Genomic DNA, 23,143 nt, shown 5'->3' with positions numbered 1-23,143 from the left:
GCTCATGTCCCGTGAGTAACAGCGTGGTATTTCAACATTTCAATGTTTTTGAGATCGTGAAGCTGGTTGTGCCAAGCGCCCCATTTACGAGCGAGGTCATCTGGTAGCGGAGCATCCCACTCCAGCCCGTGCTTCCAGATTTCCTGTAGGAGGATCTTTCCGGTGACGGTGTACGGAACGATGAAGCCCAATGGGTCATATATTTGTGCCACCGAGCGCAGCACCTGTCGTTTCGTGGTCATGCCGTTGTACTCTCCAGAAGTGCAGTGGAAGTCAAGGGGGACAGACAGCGTGTCCTGCTCCTGGTTCCAAGGAATGCCGAGTACTTTCGTTTCGTTTCGAGTGTTTCCTATTAAAACAGCATCCGGTTCGGACTAAACTTCTCGCGCATCGCATAATTGTTCGAACCCCATTTTTGGAGCTTCAAGGAAGCCTTCCCAAACAGCTGTAATGTTTCGACGTACATCTCCGCTGACAGAATGGCGTAAATGCAGGCTAGCTGGTGGATAAATTCCATGATAAGCAAGCCTGAGCGATGGGCAAGACACGTAAACAAACACACACACCAAGGCTCAAAACAAGCAAGACGTTTCGCTGGTTTGTCTTGCTGGTTTTGAGCCTTCCTGTTTGTGTTTGTTTACGTGTCTTGCCCATCGCTCAGGCTTGCCTATCATGAACATCTCCGCTGCCTCCTCCCCGTTCGCCGCACCAAAAATGACGTCGTCCACGTAAATGGAATTTTCAAGTAGCTTTGCTAATCTCGGATGTTCGCTGGCATACAGCTGGATGTGGTGCTGTAACGTGGCTGCCAGGAGGAACGTGCTAGGGGCCGTGCGGAAAGTCACCCTCGTCATGCGCCACGTTTCAACGTCAGGTAATGGCTTGCCGTCTACCGGAGTAGTTCTGTACCACAGCAACCTAAGGGCGTCTCTGTCATCCTCGTGTATGGCGATCTGGAGGAATGCCTTCTGTATATCCGATATCAAGGCTACTGGATAAAGGCGGAGGCTCATAAGTAGTGGTATGATATCCGGATTTACGTTGGGTCCCGAGTTCAGGTTATCATTGCGCGAGCTGGTGCCAGGTTCATGAGAGGATGCGTCGAAGACGATTCCCATCTTTGTAGTTATTTGATTCTCCCTGATGACTGCGTAATGCGGCATATAGTATATGTGTGCTGTGTTTTGGGCCCGATCGATTTCTTGGGTAACCTTCTCTGCTACTTCAGAGACAAGATATTCACGTATGGCTGCGTCGTATCTCGCCATTAAACTTTGTGACTTGGTTAGACGCCGCGTGACTTGTGAAAGACGTTGCTCCGCAATGTGCTTATTCTTTTGCATTGACACAACTGGTTTCCACGGCAAGGCAACTGAATATATGTCGTTCTTCAACTGAATGGACGTTTTGAAGTTATCGAGGACAAAGTGATGCTGTGCTTCGTCTGTCTCATCGCAACGTATGCCGATACTGTCCAAGTTCCAAATTCGCTCCATCATATTGCTCACCGCTTCGCGATGTTTGCTTACGTGTAACACAGTCACCGTGTGACAGCTTGCTGTGCGCACCACGTTCGGTAGAGAGCATGGTCCTTGCAGCGTCCAGCCAAGTGTCGTTTCGACCGCTTGTACACCTTGATACACAGGAGGAGTGCGCCAGGTAACAAATTGCCAGTAGTTGTCCGCACCAGTCAGGATCTCTCTTTGTTGACGTAGGGTACCGTCGCAATAGTCGGCTATTGCCAGCTTGTACTGCTGCACATGCTCTTTGATTACATCAGGTGGGACTTCCAAGACTTGGGAGCATATCTGTTCCACCACCAGGGCTGTTAGATTTTGAGGTTCACCTCTTCCATTCGTGGTCCTTAAACTGAGCTCAACTGCTTCCAGTACTTCTGGACGTCTGTGCTGAACTCCGAATGCCCCAATGGAGATGTGCTCTGTGCGAATGATCTGACAGCCGAGTGCTTGCGACAAGTGATGAGTGATGAACGTGCGCTGACTGCCGCCGTCGAAGATTAGGCGTGTGAAGACTTCCTCCTTTGTTGCGTGTGCCAAGGCTGTGGCGGTCTGAAGTAGAATGCGTTGGGGGGAGCGGTTGACTGTGGTCTTCAGAGTGACTGTCGCGGACGTTCCGGGAGCGAGGGCAGATGGCACAGGTTTATATTCTGGGTCATACATCGTCGTTGCGTGGTGACCGGCACATTTGTGGCACTTCGGACGACTTCTACAATGTCTTGCAGCGTGATTCGGCTTGCAACATCTGAAGTATCGGCGTTGCACTGCTAATATGTGTTTGTTTTCGGCCAGAGACTTTGGGCTTGTACAGTCTGCTATCGCATGGCTTGCCATGTTGCAAAAGAGGCAGTGTTCATTTCCCTTGCCTGCCTTGACCATGTTGTACAATGCATGTGGTCACTGGACGACCATTCGCCGGTTTAAACTTGCGAAAGTGCGGCGTCTTTGTGTGCTCATGTTCGGGTGGAGGTTGAAAGGTACGCTGGGTTCTTCGCTGTGCTTTACTTCGTCAGTCAGTCAGTAGTGACTTCAACGCGTTGTTGTGAAACGATGTGCCTGTAGAGGCTGACGTCGAAGCGGGCGATGGCGCAGCGGTCGATGACGTTTTCTTGGTAAGTACACGATTAAATTGCAACGCCATATCCATCGGAAGAGATCTCAGCAAGATCGGGTACAGCATAGAGCAGTAAGACTCTGTAGTAGTGCCAAGGCAGTTCAGTCCTCGGATGTGAGCCTGGACTGTATCATATAGCCTTCATAAGTCGTAGAGATTTAGGCTCGAGCGTACGGGTTTGATATCCGCCAGGCTTTTGAGGTGTTCTTGGATTAGGAGGTTATCGATGCCGAAACGATTACGGAGTGCCAGAAATCAACTGTAGGCCTTCCACTACGTTCGCAGCTTCCCCTTGTAGTGCAGCCATTATAGGTAGTGCATCTTGATGCTCTCAGGGAGGTATGCATTGGTGTGGATAGTCGCATTGAATGGGCTCCAAAATTGCTGCCAATGACATCGCTTGCCGTCGAACTTCATCATTTCTAGTTTGGGAAAGCGAACAGAGGCTTGCGTTTGTGATGGTGGAGCTGTGGGTGCAAGCGCAGGGGGAGCATCTCCATGTGGGTGTGCGATCGCAGGGATATCCTAGGTGGTCATTGTACGTTGACGGGCGTAGACGTGTGCCCTTGCCATGAAGAGGGTCATTTGCACTCTGTTTTGATAATCCAGCTGCTTCGTGAACTCCTGGTCAAACTCATCTTCGGTAAGAAAAGGCTCAATCAGACCGTCGACTTCTTTGAGAGAGGCGTTGAGGCTTTGCAGCCTGTCGATGCGTGCTGCCAATCCGGTGATGTCCTGGGGTTCTTCACCCGCCGTTCGTCGGTCAAGATCGTTCTGGATCGTCGCACCTGGTTCCGTAGAATCTTGTGCCTTTTGTTCAATTGAGTACGGTCCATCGTTCAAGCTCCCTGTAGTCTTCCCGGTCAGTACCCGTTGCGTTCTCGATCCTGCTCACGACACGACTTTGGAATACAGTACAGGGAGAGTAAGATGATGACGATGATTATTGGATGGTGCTCAGGAGAAGAATGAAACTAAGCGTGAGCAGTCGCGTGGGCGTGCAGGCGCTGAGTCGTCGTCTTCAACATAGTATTCAACAGATGACGTGAAATCCGGTGACGTTGTGACAGATACAAACGAAGACGAAGAAGCATAGTGTTCGGACGTGTGTTCTCTTGGCTCTTGATTTTTGGATACATTTTCGTGGTCGCCCCGGACGTTGTCGTCATCTGAGTGACGCCTTCTACCGGGACAGCAATGTCAGATCGCACGCCGTCGAAAGACTGGGCTTTTAATGTGTCGGTCCCTGCTGGGACGTCTGTAGATGACATCGTCGATGCAAGTGAGGCGGTCGCCGGAGATGCCACCGTTTTCAGCGTACAACACCTGAGAGAAACGTCCTTCCTGGTGGTAGTAGTAGTATGTAGGGGTTGTGAGGCTACGGGGATGAGAAACTACAACATTGTCACCAGGGCAGCGCCACCGTCACGCCGACATTTTTCGTGTATTTTTCCTCGCGCGCGGCAGGCGGCGCTCGGGTGGAGGCTCTTACCGGTGGGCGGAGCGTGGCCGGAGGGCTGCGTGCGCGCTTACCCGCTCATATTTTTCAGCCGGGGCCAACTTCTTCCATCATTTTTTCACCCGGGCTGACTTCACTCACAATTTTTTTTCCGGTACAACAGGTGTGCAGTGGGCGGTTTACATGCAAAGGATAGTCATACACAAAAGTACAAGTGAAAATATATTCATTAAAGTCATCAATGTCAGGAATTATGTTATGACTCTGTGTGAAGGAGAGAAACTTAGCCAAAAGCATAAAGCAGAAGAAACACACAGCTATGCTTTACACAGTACAACCAGACTGGAGACCTGGTGGGGTTATTCTCTCCCTCTATGCAGCCCGGTGGGGTCACTCTCTCCGATCGAACGATCGAACGATCCTCCTCCGGCAATTCTATCCTTCTGATGTTGAACTTGTACAGAGTGTAGTCGAGTAAAACCTATTTGGTGGTCAGATCTCATTCCATATGAGAATTCTTACACAAATTGTGGAATATTCGTCTCCTTGGCAATCTTCAATCTAATCATAAGCTGTTTTCGTTGCGATGCGTAGAATTCGTTATAATGATGACAAATATTACATTTATTGTTTCAGTTAAACACTTGTTTATTTCGACAAATTACAATTCTATTCCAAACTCTGAAGTTTTCGTTTGTTGTCTTCATTGATGAATTCCGAAGACATTAAATAGTTTATTCTGATTATTGGGCGCTTGAATCCAGCGTTAATCAACGCAGGCGATATGTTGTCGCCGTGTTTGTATTGATTCAACAACTTGCACTTTGTCGCGATGAACTTGCACAGTCTCTTATTGATGTTTCCTTTCTTTGTATGAATATTCTTGAATGGCGTACAAGAGAGTATTAGACGAAAATCGTCTGGTGGTCCACCGCAGTTGATATGTTTGTTGAGTTTCAATATATGATGATACATCAGACCTTGCATGACAATATTGAACTTCTGTTCATTCGACATCCCTGACTGGTAGAATAAAATAATTGCGTTTGCCGTGGTAGTGGAACATATCACATGATAAGATTTTATGTACTTTCCATCTCAGATATTAGTAATTTCAACAAATCCGTAATGAATCGTGCGATATAGACCGATTGTATATGATAATTTGATCTGACTGCCTTTTTGATGTACGCAATGCCCATTGCAATGATTACAATTACATCTGGTCTAGTGTATTTCAATTCTTCGTTGGCAAACCTCAAAAACTCCGTCATCAATCCCAATGGCCCTTCCGACGTTGATGTGCAGATATTTTTTTAAGTATTGTAGATTCAGCATATAAACTCTTGCACCTTCAGTTCCGTAGTTTGTACCATATCTCCGAATACGACCATGTCTAGGACGTATTGAAATGCAGCGATAATGAAATCATTTCGCGGCTCCTCCTTTTCGAAGCAGTTTTATCACATCTTCCCATGACTTATGGTATCGAGTACAAAATCTGTCCATCTTTTCAATGTAGAGCAATTGTCTCTTCTGTTTTCAACTGCACGTCTACACTTAGTTAAAAGCATATCTATGTTTATTTTATTGATTAAAATTTTATTATCTGGTTTAGAATGTTCCACCTGTCGTGAGAATTATGAAATTCAATTTACAAAAAGATATGATGTGTAAGGAAAAAACGTGTACTTTCAATGATTCTACGTACAAGACAGCGCTAGAGAACCCTCCTTCCCTAACTGGACTTACGGGAGCGAGTTTATGGTACCAAGACCTTTGTTGGATTCCCCTACTCCCTGCGGGCGTAACCTTAACGAAAGTGTACGGGAACTCAGCTTCCCTCTCTCGCTCCGTTTCCACTAGTGGGCCCTGAATGAAAAAGACGTGTTTCTGTGATGTATATTTGCGCTGCGTGGTTATGAAAAATGTTTGTCTAAATTAATTACTGCTTTGACTTTGTTTCAGATGATCACTCGATTGATATTAATAAAAATATTCTACTAGATGGGAATGTACCTTTTGAGCTGTGTGCGATGATTTTCATTGTAGCAAACACATTAATTTGCATTTCAGATGAGTTGTTTGTGGCTTCTGCGTGTAGAAATTACTGTTGCAAAGTTATCATAAAAAATATGTAATTAAATTTGTTTCTCGTTTTCGAATTAGTATTGTTTCTATCACTGAATAAACTTGACTTTCACTCGATTGATATTATGTGAGTTGAGAATAATGAATGCCTAATAGTTGTGTCTGATCTGAAATACATTAAATGCAACGTTTCTCGTTTGGTATTGTTTGTGCCGATAATATTTTCTCGTTTGCTTAGATAATGTTTCTCTAAAACCTGTTTCCACTGACATAAAAGTCTATTCTTAGATTTTTTTGTGTGTGCTATTGTTTTTTGATAGAATTCTTATTGTGTTCTTGACAGTCGAATAATTCCAATGTCTATTTGCGATCAATAAAAAAAAATCGTCTCTGTACACCAGTCCTAAGAATATTTCCTTTTGGAGGAAAGAATGTGAAAAAGAGAGAGGATTTCCCCACTCCACAGATTGACAACGGATTCCTCGCTTTTGGGCTGTATAGATGGAGAGAGTGACCCCACCGGGCTGCATGGAGGGAGAGAGTGACCCCACCAGGTCTCCAGTCTGGTTGTACTGTGTAAAGCATAGCTGTGATGCGTGTTTGGATAGCTCTGTGAAGGTAATGTTTATAGTGCCTGAGTAGGGTGAAAATTCTATATTGTTAGCTCGCAAGGTTGATTTTATGATAGTTTCGAAAGAAATGTTATTTCAATTTCAAATTGTGATGTTTGATAGTTTGTTTCGCTGTTATTTTCCTGTGTGTTGTTTATGTGTTGGCAGATGCATCGTTCAAAGCGTTTCTGTGCTATTCATCCGTGCATGTTTCTCGTTTTATTAGATTCTTTTTTTCAATTATTTTCTTCTGTGTACCTCTTGTTTGCTTTGGTGCATATGTTTGGTTCTGTATTAGCTATTGATTGTATTTCTCATTATTTCGTTGTTTACATGTGGATGGTGTGCCGTTCATAGTGTTTCTCTGCTATTCATGCGTGCATGTTTCTCGTTTTGATAGATTCTTTTTCAATTATTTTCCTGTCTGTTGTTTACATGATGGTAGATGCGCCGTTTAGAGTGTTTCTCTGCTATTCAGCGTTAGCTCTGTGCTGTATTAAATTATTCATCATGTGCCGTTCAAAGTGTTTCTCTGCTATTCGTCCGTGCACGTTTATCGTTTTGATAGATTCTTTTTTCATTTATTTTCCTGCGTGTGTCTGTTGTTTATGTGATGGGTTTTGGTTCTCTATTAGCTGTTGATCGTGTTTCTCATTATTTCCGTATGTCTATGCTGTTTACTTAATAAGAAATTGAGTAATTGTGTAATGTTGGAACTTGTCTTCCCTATTGCGCTCGAAAATGTTCATAACTGTCAGGCGTACGCCCCCCGTCTTCAACAAATCAGGGCAGATATTATTAGAGCTGATAGGAGCGTGCAATGGGGTGAAGTTCATTTTTAATATATTTTCTGTGTTGAATTCATAAAACAAAGTAAGGTTTGTAGTGTCTCTTAGAATGAAAATTGTATGGGATTCGACTAGATTAAGTCACGAGGATGATTTTATGATAGTGATAGGTTATTCTGTTGTTTTGATTAAGAATATCTTCTTTGCAGTGTTATAGATTTTATTTCCTCTTGTGTTCGTGTCCCATGGTCTTCCAGGTTCTCTGTTGTCCGCAATTAACTATCGGCACTTGTAATTAAAGCTCCACTATGGTGCTCACGTATAATAATGTTAGACTTTTTATAATAAAACTTTTAATTTTGATTGTAATCATATTGATTAAAAATATATTCTTTGATTAAATGTATCATAATGAATATTAGCTGTTGCGCATGAAGTTACGTACATTGAACTTTGTAATGAAAACTCCGCTAGGGTGCTCATGTTAGACTTTTTATAAGAAAACTTAATTTTGATACACGCACCATCTGAAAAAAAAATTGCAAACGAAGTCGGCCCAAGGTGAAAAATCGCCAAAGAGGTGGCCTGGTGTTGTCAGTGTGCATGCCCCTACTTGCGCGTCGCATGAAAAAAATGCGAACGAAGTCGGCCCAGGCTGAAAAATAGCCAAAGAAGTCAGCCCAGGATGTACAACCATAAGTGTACGCTCAGCTCTTCGGCCCGCTAGTAAACACACGGACAGCCCCCTCACCTGCGCTCCACCCACCGCGCGGTGAAAGAATAATAAAGAAAGTGCTAGAGAAGTCGGCCCAGCCATTGTTCTTGAAGTTACATATCAGAACTTTGTAATTAAAACTCCACTATGGTGCTCATGTTAGACTTTTTATAATAAAACTCTTAATTTTGATTCTAATCGTATTGATTAAAAATATCTTCTTTGATTAAAATGTGCTACCTTTCTGCTTAATTGAAAACTTGAGTGATTATCACTTATAAAAATTGTGATACCCCTTTTATGCTATTGCGTCATACCTGTAATAAGTATTGTAATGTTCCTTGTCGAAGGAACCCAATAGTCCAAAACTGTGTCCTCTTCTTTCTTCCTCGTGACCCCACCCTCTCGTCCTCCTCGTTGGCACCTTACAAGTATATTATTTATTACGTGTATTGTGTTTCTTCTGCTTCATGCTTTTGGCTAAGTTTCTCTCCTTCACACAGAGTCATAACATAATTCCTGACATTGATGACTTTAATAAATATATTTTCACTTGTACTTTTGTGTATGACTATCCTTTGCATGTAAACCGCCCACTGCACACCTGTTGTACCGGAAAAAAAATTGAGTGAAGTCGTCCCAGGTGGAAAAATGATGGAAGAAGTCGGCCCAGGCTGAAAAATATGAGCGGGTAAGCGCGCACGCAGCCCTCCGGCCACGCTCCACCCACCGGTAAGAGCCTCCACCCGAGCGCCGCCTGCCGCGCGCGAGGAAAAATACGCGAAAAAAGTCGGCGTGACGGTGGCGCTGCCCTGGTGACAATGTTGTATTTTCTCATCCCTGTAGCCTCACAACTCCTACATACTACTGGTAGTCTACCCAGCTAGCGCTATGAAGAAGGTTCATGCGGCTGCCAGTATTAAGGTTGGGAATGAAAGTGTAGAAATCGTCCCCGTGGGTCCCAGAGTCGTCAACGTCATCTGTCGATATCTTCCAGTTTTCATCCCAAATGAATGTATTCGTAGTGCCCTTCATCCACATGGCAGGGTCCTGGATATTTCTTATTGTCGATACAAGGGTAGGCCAACAGTGAGGAATGGGGACAGAGTGGTGAAAATCGAGATGTCCGTGAACAACCCGGTTCCTAATTTTCTTCGTGTAGTTGGCCATCGCGTAACGTTTGGTTACGTTGGCACGAAGAAGGTCTGTCGACGTTGCAAAAAAGAGGGTCATTTTAAGGCTGCTTGCCGCGAAGAATTCTGCGACCGGTGTAGCACGTTCGGTCACCCAACGTCATCCTGTCAGCGACCCTGTCAAAGGTGTGGAGCCAACCATGCTACCGCTGACTGCACAGAGAGGCGACCGTATTCTGAAGTATTGGTCTCGCCAGCAGTTGCTTTTCCGCCGCAACACGATGCCATCGCCGATCCCCGGAAGCAGGAGGCTGAAGATTTGCCCGGTGAAGCACAAGGAGTGCTGACAGAAACTCAAGTAGCTCATCTGTCATCCAGCGCAGTACAAAAGGTGTCGCCGTGTCCGGAGAGGAATGTTTCAATGGAAGTTTCATCTGAAGACTCCAACACGGTTTGCTATGAATCAGAGGATGCATCGCTGGATCAGAAAATGGATTCCGAGGGTGAGCCTCCCTTGACTTCTAGCCCTCCAGGTGACAACGTACCTGCCGATGAGAACTTCGTGTCTCCTCCGCCAGCTGCTGCATCCTCAACGAATGGGGCACCTGTGGATACTGTTCAGGTGGACTGTAGTCGGCCAGATTGCAAGAGGATAATGCGCTCAACGAGTAGACCCAAGGAAGTGCAAAAGAAGAAGAAGCGACCACGTAATGGAGCTTAGTACGGACTCGGGATCTTCCCAGGAATGATGATGAGCCTTTTACTCTTCATGCGACTAAGCCTACTCACTCTGAATGCCGAGGGATTTAAATGCCCGGATAAGCAGCGTGAGATACTGCACCTTGCTCGGGTGTCCTCTTATGACCTATTGCTCCTCCAGGAAACGTACTTTAGTTCGCCCAAAGGCGTATGTGATTTTCGTAGGCGGTTTTCTGTTAACTGTTTCTTCTCGTTGGGGTCTGCGCGGTGGGAGGGAGTCGGTGTAGTTGTCTTCCGACTGTCGCTGCTTCGTGATTGTATTTGTTGTTATGGCGCTGCAGGCCGCGTAGTGTGTCTTGATATTTACATCGCAAACTGTAAAGGTCGTGTTCTCAACGTGTACGGACCCGCTCGTCCCGGGTTATCTAACGTTTTTTTTCTCAAAACTTGCACTCGTTCATGCTTGAACCGTATCCACTTATATTAATAGGGGATTTTAACTGTGTTTTAGATTCTCGCAGGGATGTATTTGGTCCAGGTTTCGGCCGGCCTACGTGGAACGCGCGTGAACTGAGGCGAATAGTGCAGCAGTATTCCTTAACTGATGCCTGGGTCCATTTGTATGGCAGCCAGTTCAACTACACTTGGTCCCGTGGGAACTCGTTTAGTCGTCTGGACAGAGCATATGTCCCTAATGAATACGCTGACTGCATCGTTCAATGCCGAACGTCACCGTTTCCTGTCTCGATGGGATATATTTCAGATCATGTACCTTTTTTCGCGCTGGATCGCGCTGGATCTCTCGACTTTTGAAACTCGAGGGCCCGGCTGGTGGAGGCTAGATAGAGCAATATTACACGATCCCGAAGTTACTTCAGAAGCAGAGGTGTCAATCCGTGACTCTTTGCGTGAGATATACTTCGACCCGGTCGCCTGGGACACCCTTAAGCGGCACTGGTCAGAGCTTTTGATCGCAGCTGGTAGACGCAGGAAGGTTGCTCTCACTGAACATTTAAATGAACTTCGTCGTCGAATGCTCATAGTGAAACGTGGAGGGCACCTTACGTTGTTCATGCAAGAATATCTGGACATCCTGAAAGAGCGCTATTTCCGAGCTTTGCGCTTTTCGTCCCTGACAGCGGCAGTTATGTTCAACCGCAACCGTCCTATCTTGGACCCCGACGTGTTGCGCTACATGCGTAACTCCGACATTAGGCAACCTCGACAGAGTCATGTCGAACAAGTACGCATGGCGGATGGGTCTGTCTCCTCTGCCCCATCAGACATCGTTCAAGTATTTCGCACTTTCTTTGCACAATTGTTCTCTTCTGAGAGCCAGGAAAGCGAGGTTCGCGAAGAGATGTTACGTTTCCTGGCTTCGTAGCCCGAACTGCCAGATGATTTGGGATCGGCATTGTGTTGTTCTGTGACCTTATCAGAAGTTAAAGCCGTCCTTGCTGAACAAAAAGTCTCTTCTGCTCCGGGCACAGACGGGCTGCCTGTGCCGTTCTACAAATGCTTTTGGACAGCATTGGGTCCGTCTATGGTCGCGTTGTTCACTAGATTTCTACAAGAGCACAGTCTTCCGCCTTCTTTCAAGCATGATCGCATTGTCCTTATTCCGAAGGGTGGCAATAGCAACTCGCCACAATCCTGGCGTCCTATTACGTTGCTGAATAGTGATTACATGATCCTTGCTTCACTTATCGCAACACGTTTGAGGAATGCACTTCCCTACCTCGTCTGTTCATTCCAAACCTGCTCTGTTTTGGGCAGAACTATCTTCTCGTCCTTGCTATTGACACGAAATGCCATTGAATATGCCCACAGCTTTCACCAGCCTGGTTCAGTCGTCTCGTTTGATCAGGCCAAGGCCTTTGATCGCGTGGAGCATTATTATCTTTTTGGTGTTCTGCGTATGTTTGGCTTTGCCGTAGCCTCCATCTCTCTGCTTCGGTCGTTGTACTCAGACTTGACAAGTGATAGCGCAGCCGTTTTCAATAACACGTGGGGTTCGTCAGGGGTGCCCGTTATCCCCAATGCTGTTCGTGTTGTGCATAGATCCGCTGTTACGTAGGCTTGCTGCTTGCCCTCGTATTCGTGGGTTTCTGCTCCCCTGAGGCGGTTCGGTGGTGGTATCTGTGTATGCAGATGACATTACACTCTTTCTCAGGGACAGTGATAGCCTGTGTGAAGCGCTTCAGATTTTTGGCGAGTATTCGCGTGTTTCTGGTGCTCGGCTTAACAATACAAAAAGTAAGGCATTGCCAGTTGCTGGTTTTAGTGGCAACTTCTTGGGCGGTATAGAGCAGTGCTTATGCCTTCGAATCCTGGGGGTAGTGTTTGACCAACGGGGCGTGGCACGAGAAAACCGGGATTCCCTCCCAAGCAGCACAATGTACTGAAAGTCGAGTGCAATAGGGGTGGACGGGTAGGTGGAAGGCCTTGAACAGACTCATGAAACTGAAGTGACACATACACATCTGATAAGACACATACCGACCACCCCTATATCACCCGACTTTCAGTACATTGTGCTGCTTGGGCTGCTGCAGGACGTTGAACGCAAGGTTTCGATAGCCAGTAGGTTTGACCTACCTTTTCAGGAGCGTGCGTATCTAATCAAGAATGTGCTATGTAGTAAGCTGTGGTTCGTTTCCCGGGTTGCTATACCGCCCCGTGCTGTATGCACTAGGGTTTCTTCGTTGATATTGTAAGGAATGGGCAGGCACAACCGAGTCTGAAGAAAGAATACAGTTTAATGAATGAGGTTGGTCGCGAGCACTCCTGTCTGGTGTTGTCTGGTGTTGAGCCGCGATGCCGCGTCGGTTTTTCTGGTCTCTCCTTAACCGAAGGTTTGTTCGAGTAGTGTCTTGAAGGTTTCCCAGGTCGAGATCTGATGCTCGTGATTATCGAACCAAACTTGTGCCGTCTCCTTCAGATAGAAGACAATGTTCAACAGTTTGGCCGCGTCGTCCCGTTGTTGAAGGCGGCTACGCGGTCGACTTGGGTGAGCCAATCGTGAACATCGCTGTCGCCCGAGAAAAAGGGCGGGTCCCGCTGACGGGTTAAAAACCTGGTGGTGCCGGACGTGCCGGACGGCGGGGTTGGCTCAGATGGAGGAGGCATTGTAGCGAAGATTGTTAGTCCACTGCGTAATTTCAGCTTGAACTATAGTTGTAGATGGGGAGAGCGCACCTCCACCAATTTGTAAGGAATGGGCAGGCACAACCGAGTCTGAAGAAAGAATACCGTTTAATGAATGAGGTGGGTCGCGAGCATTTCGTGCTCCCGCCTTCCTCTATCTCTTCGTAACAATATTCTCCTTCTTTTGGGGAGGAAGGACAGATCTTGTTAGACGCGCGGTCCTACAACAGCCGCGATCCCAGGGAGGCTGGAGCCTCCCGTGCATTTCTACTTTTTGTACACTGCTTGCCCTTCGGGCTGTCCTTCGTGTTCTTGACGATACTGACCATTCAGCGCGTGCGCTTGCATTGCACTGGATGGGCCACTTTCGCAGAGCATTAGTTCCTCGCGGACTAGGGAATAGGTACCCTGAAGCCACTTCCCCGTCCCTGTTTTATCGACGTATCGCAGAGCGATTTTGCGACATACAGGCTCAGGACCCTCCGGTCGATCCTCGATCGGTCCCTGCATCACGTATCTGCGAATTGCTATGTCTCTTGGATGAACCCCGATCGGATAACTTGAGAAACATGGGTCTATCGTGGGGTGATATCCGGCCCGACAATTTCCCACGCGAAGTCTGTGACATTTTGTGGAAGGCGGCCTGGGGAGTTCTACCTACGCGTGATCGCTTAAATCGGTGGGGTGTTACCAATACCTCCCTTTGTCCGAATTGTCCCAACATTGAATCAGTGTCACACGTGTTAGACGACTGCGTTGTAGCAAGGACGTTTTGGACTCTCGTTTGCCGGGTTTTCCCGTTCCGCTACCGGATCAGGGACAGGTTTGTTCTTCTGCTCGTTGCAGTGGCAAGGTACGTCTTGTGGAAGAACAGATGCAGAGCGGTAGCTCAAAGCAGGCGCTTTCGCGTTCAGTACCCTCTCCTCATGTCGCTCCACAAGCAGGTAGTCATTTTCTTGGAGACCCAGTTTGTTACACTTGGAGAGACAGAGTTCCTCCGAAGATGGTCGACACGGTACATTATAGTGTCCGCCGCGGCCGTGTCTCCTTGAATTGTCACTGGCTCCCTTAGTGGCGCTCTTTTGTGGGATTCTTTGGGAATATTACACTTGTTTTAGCTTGTCTTAGAGTGTGACTTCTCTTGTGTAAGCATTTTGTGTAATTAGTTTGTGCTACATTATATTGGAACTGTATTGAACTTGTACTGCACAAGTTTACTTGGTTATATTAAATATCCTAAACAAACGCTGGCTGCTGACGTTGGAGCAACTCCGTGAGTGATGCCATAATCTGGGTAAGCATGTCGATGATATTCGCATTAGTTCCTACCGTTTGAGAAACAAGTGCTTCTGGCGGGTGCTCGTCGTTCGGATCGTTGTCGTCTTGGCTCTGTTGGGCTCGGTCGCCATGTCAGAGTCGTACGTCATAATAAAACTACCTTTATTTTCCTGACCGTCTACGCTGAAGAACGAAAAACGAATTTCCTCACGTGCGTTTTCCCCTCTTCTTCCTTCCAAAACCCTGTCGTTCGCACTAATGCTTATTCTCCCACACGCAAGCGCTTCCGAACTGTGGTCGAACGGCTCATGAGTAATCGAGGCAGCAGTGGGCTGCGTAACTAGGATGGATACAAGCAGCTCAGTAATGACACGAGCTCAAAGTCGAAGATAACGTTATCGGTCTTGTGACAGATTCATGTATATCTTTGTCACGGTGCTTACGCTGTCGCCTCGGAGCGTCGACATAGAACTGTTATCGTGAGCTTTATGAAAGGGACCAGGGGACCACACGAGCGCGTAGCAGATAACCTCCACTCGCACGCGTGGCGGTGCTCTGTGGCGACACATGGGAGCAAATGACGAGAGTTTTACTGCTTTCTGTGATGCCTGCCCCCGCCATGCACGATGTACGTGCAAAGGGGTTGTATCAAACACGACCCTTTTCTTTCGTGGTTGATAACCATGACCTTCACTTTTTTTTTCTTTACATTGCCTGCAGTCCCAACAGTTTGCGTTTCGCTACGACGCTAGACATCCATTCAGCATGTATAGAAGTATCAGCTTCCTGCTGCAATCGGGCGCTCTTTGAAAACAGTCAACAGGAATACGCAGGCGCACGGCGAAGGTGAAGCAACCCCTATCAATCCGTATCAACGTCGTTCCATGCCAACAGAATGTGTCGGGAGTGACGGCAAGAAGCGGCCGTAAGGCGGCGGACGAGACTATCTGCCACGCGCTCCCGTGTTTCCCGTCATAAAGCTCACGATACTACGTCGTAAAACGCACGGCTTGATTCGGAGTGTTTGCGCTTCAGGAGAAAACATGACATATGTAAAGCACATAAGTGGATTTTCGAATGCGATGGATTGGCGTCCTGTTGAGTTTGTGGACCTTCTTCCCGCTCGGTGCTGTTCTTTATGCAACGTGGTGCCCAAAGAGACGTTTATCCTGGAATGTTCCCACGCGCTCTGTAACCAGTGCTACCAAGCGGTTCTGCAAGGTAACCGACAGTGTCCCTTAGACGGCGGGACAATTCAAGAGGAAGAAGTGCAAGAATTTACCTTCAAACCGAGTCATCTTAAAAAACAGAAACTCCGCTGCTGCAATTCCGGCCACGGGTGCGACTTTGTTGGGAATTTAGAAGATATCACGACTCACTTTTTGAACGACTGCGAATTCCATGTCGTGTCGTGTAACAGATGCCATGCTACAGTGCAACGTCGTGATATTGTCAGTCATTGCAGTGAACAACGATGCCAGACTGCAAGTTCTTCAGTCGAGGGAAGTCAAGTGAGTACGGACAAGAACAACATTGAGACCAAGATCGATGAATCGTTAGAAACTGTCATGCAGAGACTGTGCGCGATTGACACGCAGGTTAACAATCATACTATTGGCATTGATGGTGCAAAGCTGGTGTTAGATAAAGTGCTAGAGCAACAAGGCCGAACAGCAGCGCATATGACGCACGTAGCCGCAGGTATCATGTCCTTGCAGAGAAACTGTACTGAGCTTCAAGTAGCCTCGCACTCCAGCACGCAGAAAATTGAAGAATTCGTCGAGCGTTTCTTTCGAATGGATAATAAGCTAGACGCAGTAAAGTATATTGTGAAGTTTGGAACAAATGAGGTATGGTGTCATTTTCGAGATTTCGAAATGTTTATTCGTGAAGGTGAGTCGAAGGAGGAGGCTTGTCGTTCTACGGATGCTTTCCTGCTGTGCGGGTATTCTGCGAAGCTAAACATGATGCTGCAACATCAGTGTGATGGCATGTACCTAGGGCTGTATCTCAGTATCGGTGAAAGCTCGAATGATCTATTAAAATGGCCACTTTTGAACCCTCACTATTACATTCTGCTACATCCTAGTGACAGGCTGAAGAGCATTGAAAAAAGTTATGATTACACAGAAGACTACCGAAGTTCCGGAGTTCCAGTTAATAGGATGAGGCCGACCTCCACGGCAAACCCTGCTTTTGGTGATCTGGAGTTCTGTAGACTCGGCGAAATCAGAGATGGTGGCTTTATAGTTGACGACGCTGTTTGTATCGGTGTTGTCTTAGGAGTTCACGTCTAAGTCTGCTCCAAATTCTATTGCATATACAGGATGTTTCACCTAAAGTGATAAAAAACACAAATTGGCGACGTACTTCCCGGAGGATTGTGTGACTTTCGGCAAGTACCTTCTGGAATCCCTTGGAAGGGTCTAGACAATTTTTCATTGAGGGAAATTTATTTTTGAACGAACTTCGAAAATTGCCAAGCCAACCTCTTGTTTTTTTTACAGAAATATGAAGTCCTCCACGGATACACTCTAAGAACTGAACTTCACTGCATAGCACGCTCTGCTCCAACCATAGCCACGAATGATCGAGTTATCGCTTCTGATTCGAAGAGAGAGGGGGGCGTACGCCTTTTTGTGTCAATTTGAATATATGATAATTGATACAAAAAGGCATACGCCTCCCTCTCTCCTCGAATCAGAAGCGATAACCCTGTCGTTTTTGGCGATGGTTGGCGAAGAGCGTGATATGCGGTGAAGTTCAGTTTTCAGAGTGTAACCGCAGACCCAATGCACTGTATACCGACAGAAACAGTTGAAAAACAAAAATTAGTAGAAGTGCTGCTTTAGCCCCGCCTGCTTTATTGTCGAAAAAAAGCGCGCTTTTGGGACAATCAAGCAGGCGGGGCTAAAGCATCACATTTACAAATTTTTCCGATTATTTCTGCCGCTATACTGTGCATTCTTTTTGCTGGGTCTAAGGTTATCCGTGGATGACTTCATATTTCCGTAAACAAAAGTAAGGTTCGCTTGGCAATTTTCAAAGTTAGATTGAAAAAAAAAATCTTGGATTAAAAACTGTCTAAAGCCTTCCTAAATGGCGGCAAAAGTTTCCACAAGGTAACTGCCGAAACTCTAATAATCCTCCAGCTAGTATGCCGCCAGTTAGAATTTTTTTATCACATTAGGTGAAACACCGTGTCTATAGGAGTGCAGGGTCTCCGATGTTTCCTGTTTCCGTTTTCTTGCAATACACGTAGAAATGTATAATTGCAGATCGGGAGTAGTTTCGGAATGACTCGACGCCAGACTTCCATATTCTGGACAACCAATGATTTTTCAGTATTATTTCCGTGTGATCCCGTTAGAGAAGTCGTTTATTGTACCAGGTGATTCTATTTTATGTATTTCAGTGACTCGATATATTTCTAGAATGGTTGTTGATGTAACACCTATCAGGCTTCTCGGACATTATAAATCAAATATAGAATTCGTAACATGCGGGTCGAGATTGCACAATGACTGCTGCCGTTTCTATCATTGAGAACCTAAGCATGCTTTTGCGTGCATGAAAAGCAACATTCTGTGGAACGCGTTTTTGAGTCAAATAAATGTCTTGTTTCATATGCAGTTATATTATCACTTTTAGAACTTTATGAATATACTGTGCTGAATCCTTTTGCACGCCAACGTGCCCAAAGTGGGAGCCCATCCGTTTAGCGAGCCTCGTTTTAGCGAACGTCATTTTAGGGAACAACGATTTGGAGAAAACAGCGACGCGTTACGTTTCAGCGGAAGTCGGCTAAGATAGTTACATTTTTGGTGAAGTCACCTAAACTTCGCGATGGCTTCGATTTCGTTTTTTTTTCTTCTTTCTTTCCTCTGCTAAGATGCGCGAGAGCGTTAGGGCCGTCGTATGCCTATGAGGAAGCGAGGTAGTAGTATAGCTGGTATCGTCTCCTTCACAGACGCTGTGTTAGAGTGAAGAAGTTGGGTTTCACTTTGACGTTAATAGCGTGCACGAATGATATTTTGATTTCCAAAGCAGACGGGATCATGTGTAGGGGTGAGTGCGGGTAAGTAAATTCGTACCCGCATCCGGCGTGTGATACTGGTGTACACGCGGACGCCGTACGGGTGCATCCACATTTTACCCGCAATCTGCAGCGTCCCTGATTTTCTACTGGCAAAACTGCGAATCGAATCAGAAAATAGAAAAATATAATCCTGAATGACTGTTTGTTCTGCGTGCCGTCATTGCGATCAATTATCGGGCTTGCGTGGAAAAACCACCGACATAGGAACAGCTACTGTGTCAATCTGAGCATGATATTGTGAGATGAACAGCTCGTGTGTTGCCGGGTAGTGTGGGGTTGAGAGGAATTTCTACGAGAACGTGTTATTTCGCTTAATGTCAAGCTGTTTCAGTTAGTCCAGAGGAATTTCGATCCACAAGCGCATCCATTTTCGCTTCATGTTCGGTGTCGTATTTGTCAGCTATTTCAGTGAAAGCGAAAGGCGCACTGGTGAAAGGTCGAATGACCATGGAAATGTGAAAAAAAAAGTTCACTTCGGGTATTTTTCTCGATCAAAACAGCGGAGAATGCGAAAACTAATAAGTCAATTACGAAAGGCTTATTAAGGCTTGTCGACGGTAACACAACTTACTGAATTAACATTTGACTTATCATCAGTCATTGATCGTAACGGACAGGTGGACTTAATCTTCTTAGATTTATCTAAGGCTTTCGACAGGGTTTCCCTCTTTAACCTCTTTAACGACCAAAGTTTGAACTGGCTTTGGGCCTACTTTACGGGCCGCTCCCACTACACACTTATCAGAGGGTGGATCTTGTGCACTGCCAGTTGCGTCCGGAGTACCTCAGGGTTCCGTTTTGGGTCCGTTATTGTTTCTTCTTTATATTTATAACCTGACAAGTCTATGTGACAAAGGGATGCAACTTTATGCTGATGATGCAGTAATTTATACCGAGATAATGGACGTTGCAGATCAAATCAAACTTAACAGTTGTATCGCGGATGTTGCTAAGTGGTGTGACGAATGGCAAATGTCTTTTAATATCGGAAAAAGTGTTATGATTAGTGTCTGTCGTAGAAAGCGGAAGTCTCTACGATTACTCTATTAATGGTGTCCTATTGAATCGTGTCATTAATTTCAAGTACCTCGGTGTCCGTATTGAGTCAAATATGTCATATAATTTACATGTGGACATCATAGCTGATAAAGCATTCAAAAAGCTTTGTTTTCTTAAACGGTCGCTAAGACACGCTACACCGGGCACGAAACTTATTGCATACAAAATGTTAGTTTTACCCATTGTGGAGTACGCAGGCCCTGTCTGGCATCCGTACACTAAGTCCGCAATGCAGAAAATTGAAAAAATGCAGAATAGAGCTTTGTGCATCATCTACAATGAGTATCGTTCGATAGTGTCTGTTTCTTGATTACGTATTAGGGCTGGTATTCCAACTATGTCTAAACGGCTTGACATGAACCGACTGAAATTTCTCTCTAAAATTCACAGTGGTATGTTAAGTATCGACAGGTCAAAGTATCTGCAACCGCTGGTCGGTCGCCCACTTCGGCGAGCTCATGATAAACTTTTCACTGAGTTCAGTTTTCACTCTGATTGCTTCCGTTATTCATTTTTCCCTCGTACCATTCGCGAGTGGAACCGGTTACCTTTATTTGTGATAAACTGTGCTAGCGTTGACACTTTCATGTCAGCATTAGATAATTTTTTTGAGTAGAATTATATTACATTGTATCTTCTCTCTCTCTCTTTTCGTTGTATCTTTGTTCTGCTGACATTCCTATTGTAGTGGCAGATATGTAATGATAGATATTGTAGTGGCTGATAGTATGTTCTAAATAAAAAAAAAGTAACTAAGTAGTTGCCACTTGTGGTTAAAGTAATTATGAAAAGTAACTGTGGCTAGCATACTCAGGTATGGTAATGTTTTCCAAATGTTTCCTAGCGTCGTTTTCGCGGGGCTTCAAATGCCCTGCCGTTTTCACCAACTACGAATTGCACTAATTTTGTCATCTCGTACATAGCCAGTATAGCCTTAAACTAGCTCCTACCGTGCTGTTATTGCCAGTGATTGGCCAGGATTGCGGTAACAACCGCGCCTTCGTAGCAGACGACAGCCGGTATGAAGTTTTATATCACGTAATGTAAGTACATTGAATCAAAAAGGAGCAAAGATGTATGTATAAATAAAATGCAATTATATAATGCAAAATCCTACGTATAAGGGTCGTCTTTCTTGCTATTTTCCTGGTATCACGATCTTAACTAGGCCTAACGTTAGCGACGAAACATCCCATTTTCACGTAAATAATGATGGCGGAGCGAAAGTTGAAGCTGATTTTGCAGATGCGTAAGTAGTCTAGAAATGTAGCCCACCTAGCAGTGCCTATCTAGCAAAACAATTGCTAGATACGCTAGCTAGCGTATTTAGCATCAACAAACAAGACCGCCCCCGTCCCCGCCCCATCCCGCTCTTGCGAATGTTAATTAGGGTTAAACCTCGTGAGCGCCAGCCCACAGATACCGACCTCACTGTATCATCTGAGGAATTAACCACGTGGGCACCAGCCCACTTTCACGACTCCATCTGGTAAGCCATCCCTGCCACATGCCTTTCTTAATATTATAATTAGGTGCACGCCCTACTGTGTTGGAGTAAACCACGTCAGAGTGACACCGACCTCACTGTGTCATCTGAGGAATTAACCACGTGGGCACCAGCCCCCATATCGTAAGCCAGCCTCCAGCAAGTCCCTCGCACGCGCAACACGCGCTCCTTATTATAATTAGGTTGCATGCACACCTACTATGTAAATAACTAAGACTGGGCACGCGCCTCAGTCTTATAAAAACGGTGCATGCAAACGGAGATTAGTCAGAACAATAAAAAATGGCAGACCAGTTCTACATCAATTTACTCTCAAACGCTTCCACCGATGTATTTCCTAATAACACGATGAGTAAGTTCAGAGTTAAACTTGCTCATCCCGTGCACTTAGATGGGAAGTGGGAAGTTGCCCTGACAGAGGTGAATGTCCCGTTTGCAATTAAGAACGTCACGGACACTGTTAACGCTATATCTGAAACTAGTCTCTTTGCTCCTACACTCACAACAGAGCAAATTAAGTTTCGCGCAGGAGAAAACATTATCTTACCAATTCGACAATTCCTAACGAAACATTTAAAAAGCCAAGCAAGGATTCTACGTGTCACTGGACATTATGAGCTACAACTGCCACTCAATACCGGACTTGAGTTGAGCCTAGCCCTCTCTGCCAAGCTTGGTTTTCCTGAAAAGGTTATTGGATGCTCGGAAGTGGATGAAGGTCAACCAGTAAAAGTATTGAAGTATCAAGAGGATACAGAAGAAAAAATTACTTTAATCACGTACCGCTCACGTACAACAAAATATGAAATTCCAGAAGGGTATTACGAGTCGGGAAAGGACCTAGTTGATGCAATAAATCATGCATACCGAACAAAGCTAGGGCTACCAGAAAGTGCACGTGTTTTGTTTTATAATCCATACAATGGAGTTTGTCAGCTGGAAGGTCGTAGCGAGGGTTATGTCACATTTCATCCATATTTGGCTCTGATGCTTGGATTCGGAAAAAGGACAACCTTCTCAAGTTTTGCTGTAGCCCAGCGGGATGTCTGTCTTTTTCCAGCACAAAATTATATCTTTATTTACAGTGACATCATCGAGAATGAAGCTGTCGGTGATATCACGGCACCTCTTCTCCGTTTACTCCCTTTCAGAGTGCAGAGTCGGAATGAAGTGATTTCATATTCTTTCACTAATCTTTACTATAAATATGTGACAGCAAAAGAACTGACCACCATTCAAATCGAACTGGCAAACGAGATAGGTGATTTCATTCCATTCATTGCCGGCTCAGGACGTGTTGGAGTGACACTGCATTTTCGAAAATGTATATAACACAGGCACCCTGTTGCATAGCACATTATGGTACGGGCAAACGTGATCAACCACTGCCACATTATTCAGCTCCTCTTTATCAAGTCGGATCTGGTTATTTCTCTGATTTAGTGCAGCAGTTTATACCTATACTAACGAAGAAGGTAGCTCCCTACGTGAGTCGAAAGCTCCTCGACACTGGACGACACATAGCAGAAGAAGTTAAGCAGGGATCAACGTTTAGAGAAGCTCTAAGGAAAGGAGTTGGTCGTACAATCCATTCAACACGTGACGAGTTGCTTCAGAGGCTCAGAGGAAAAGGAAGGAAAAGAAAACAATCTGTCAACAATAAAAGCAAACGTAAGAGGGTGGGTCGGTCAGTAAAATCCCTGAAGAAGCGAAGAAAGGTCGATTTTTTTACTACAGAAAATGTCTAGCATCGCAATAGTACATAAGAATTCCTGCCTCTGCACCACAAACCAATTGGAACTGTTTTCTCTTCCTCCAACAAACTTTTCCTTGGAGAAGTCAGAATATGTGGAGTTTTTTCCAGTTTCTGCCCCTACAGCAAGTGGTGTAATCGAATATAATGTTCCAGGTCTCGGAGGTGGATTC

General features: G+C 45.5%; 1 protein-coding gene across 1 annotated transcript; it reads left to right on the top strand.

Moving 5' to 3' along the window:
• Positions 1-15,243: 15,243 nt before the first annotated feature.
• On the top strand, positions 15,244-17,106 carry LOC135376899 (TNF receptor-associated factor 6-like). The gene has a single exon (XM_064609340.1). It carries the CDS (start codon positions 15,596-15,598, stop codon positions 16,847-16,849), a length of 1,254 nt encoding a protein of 417 aa, XP_064465410.1. The 5' UTR covers positions 15,244-15,595; the 3' UTR covers positions 16,850-17,106.
• Positions 17,107-23,143: the final 6,037 nt, after the last annotated feature.

The sequence above is a fragment of the Ornithodoros turicata genome, unplaced genomic scaffold (genome assembly GCF_037126465.1).
Source record: "Ornithodoros turicata isolate Travis unplaced genomic scaffold, ASM3712646v1 ctg00001359.1, whole genome shotgun sequence".
NCBI classification, from domain to species: domain Eukaryota; kingdom Metazoa; phylum Arthropoda; class Arachnida; order Ixodida; family Argasidae; genus Ornithodoros; species Ornithodoros turicata.
Note: the sequence above shows the minus strand (reverse complement) of the source record. Positions and strands in the feature narration are given on the sequence as shown.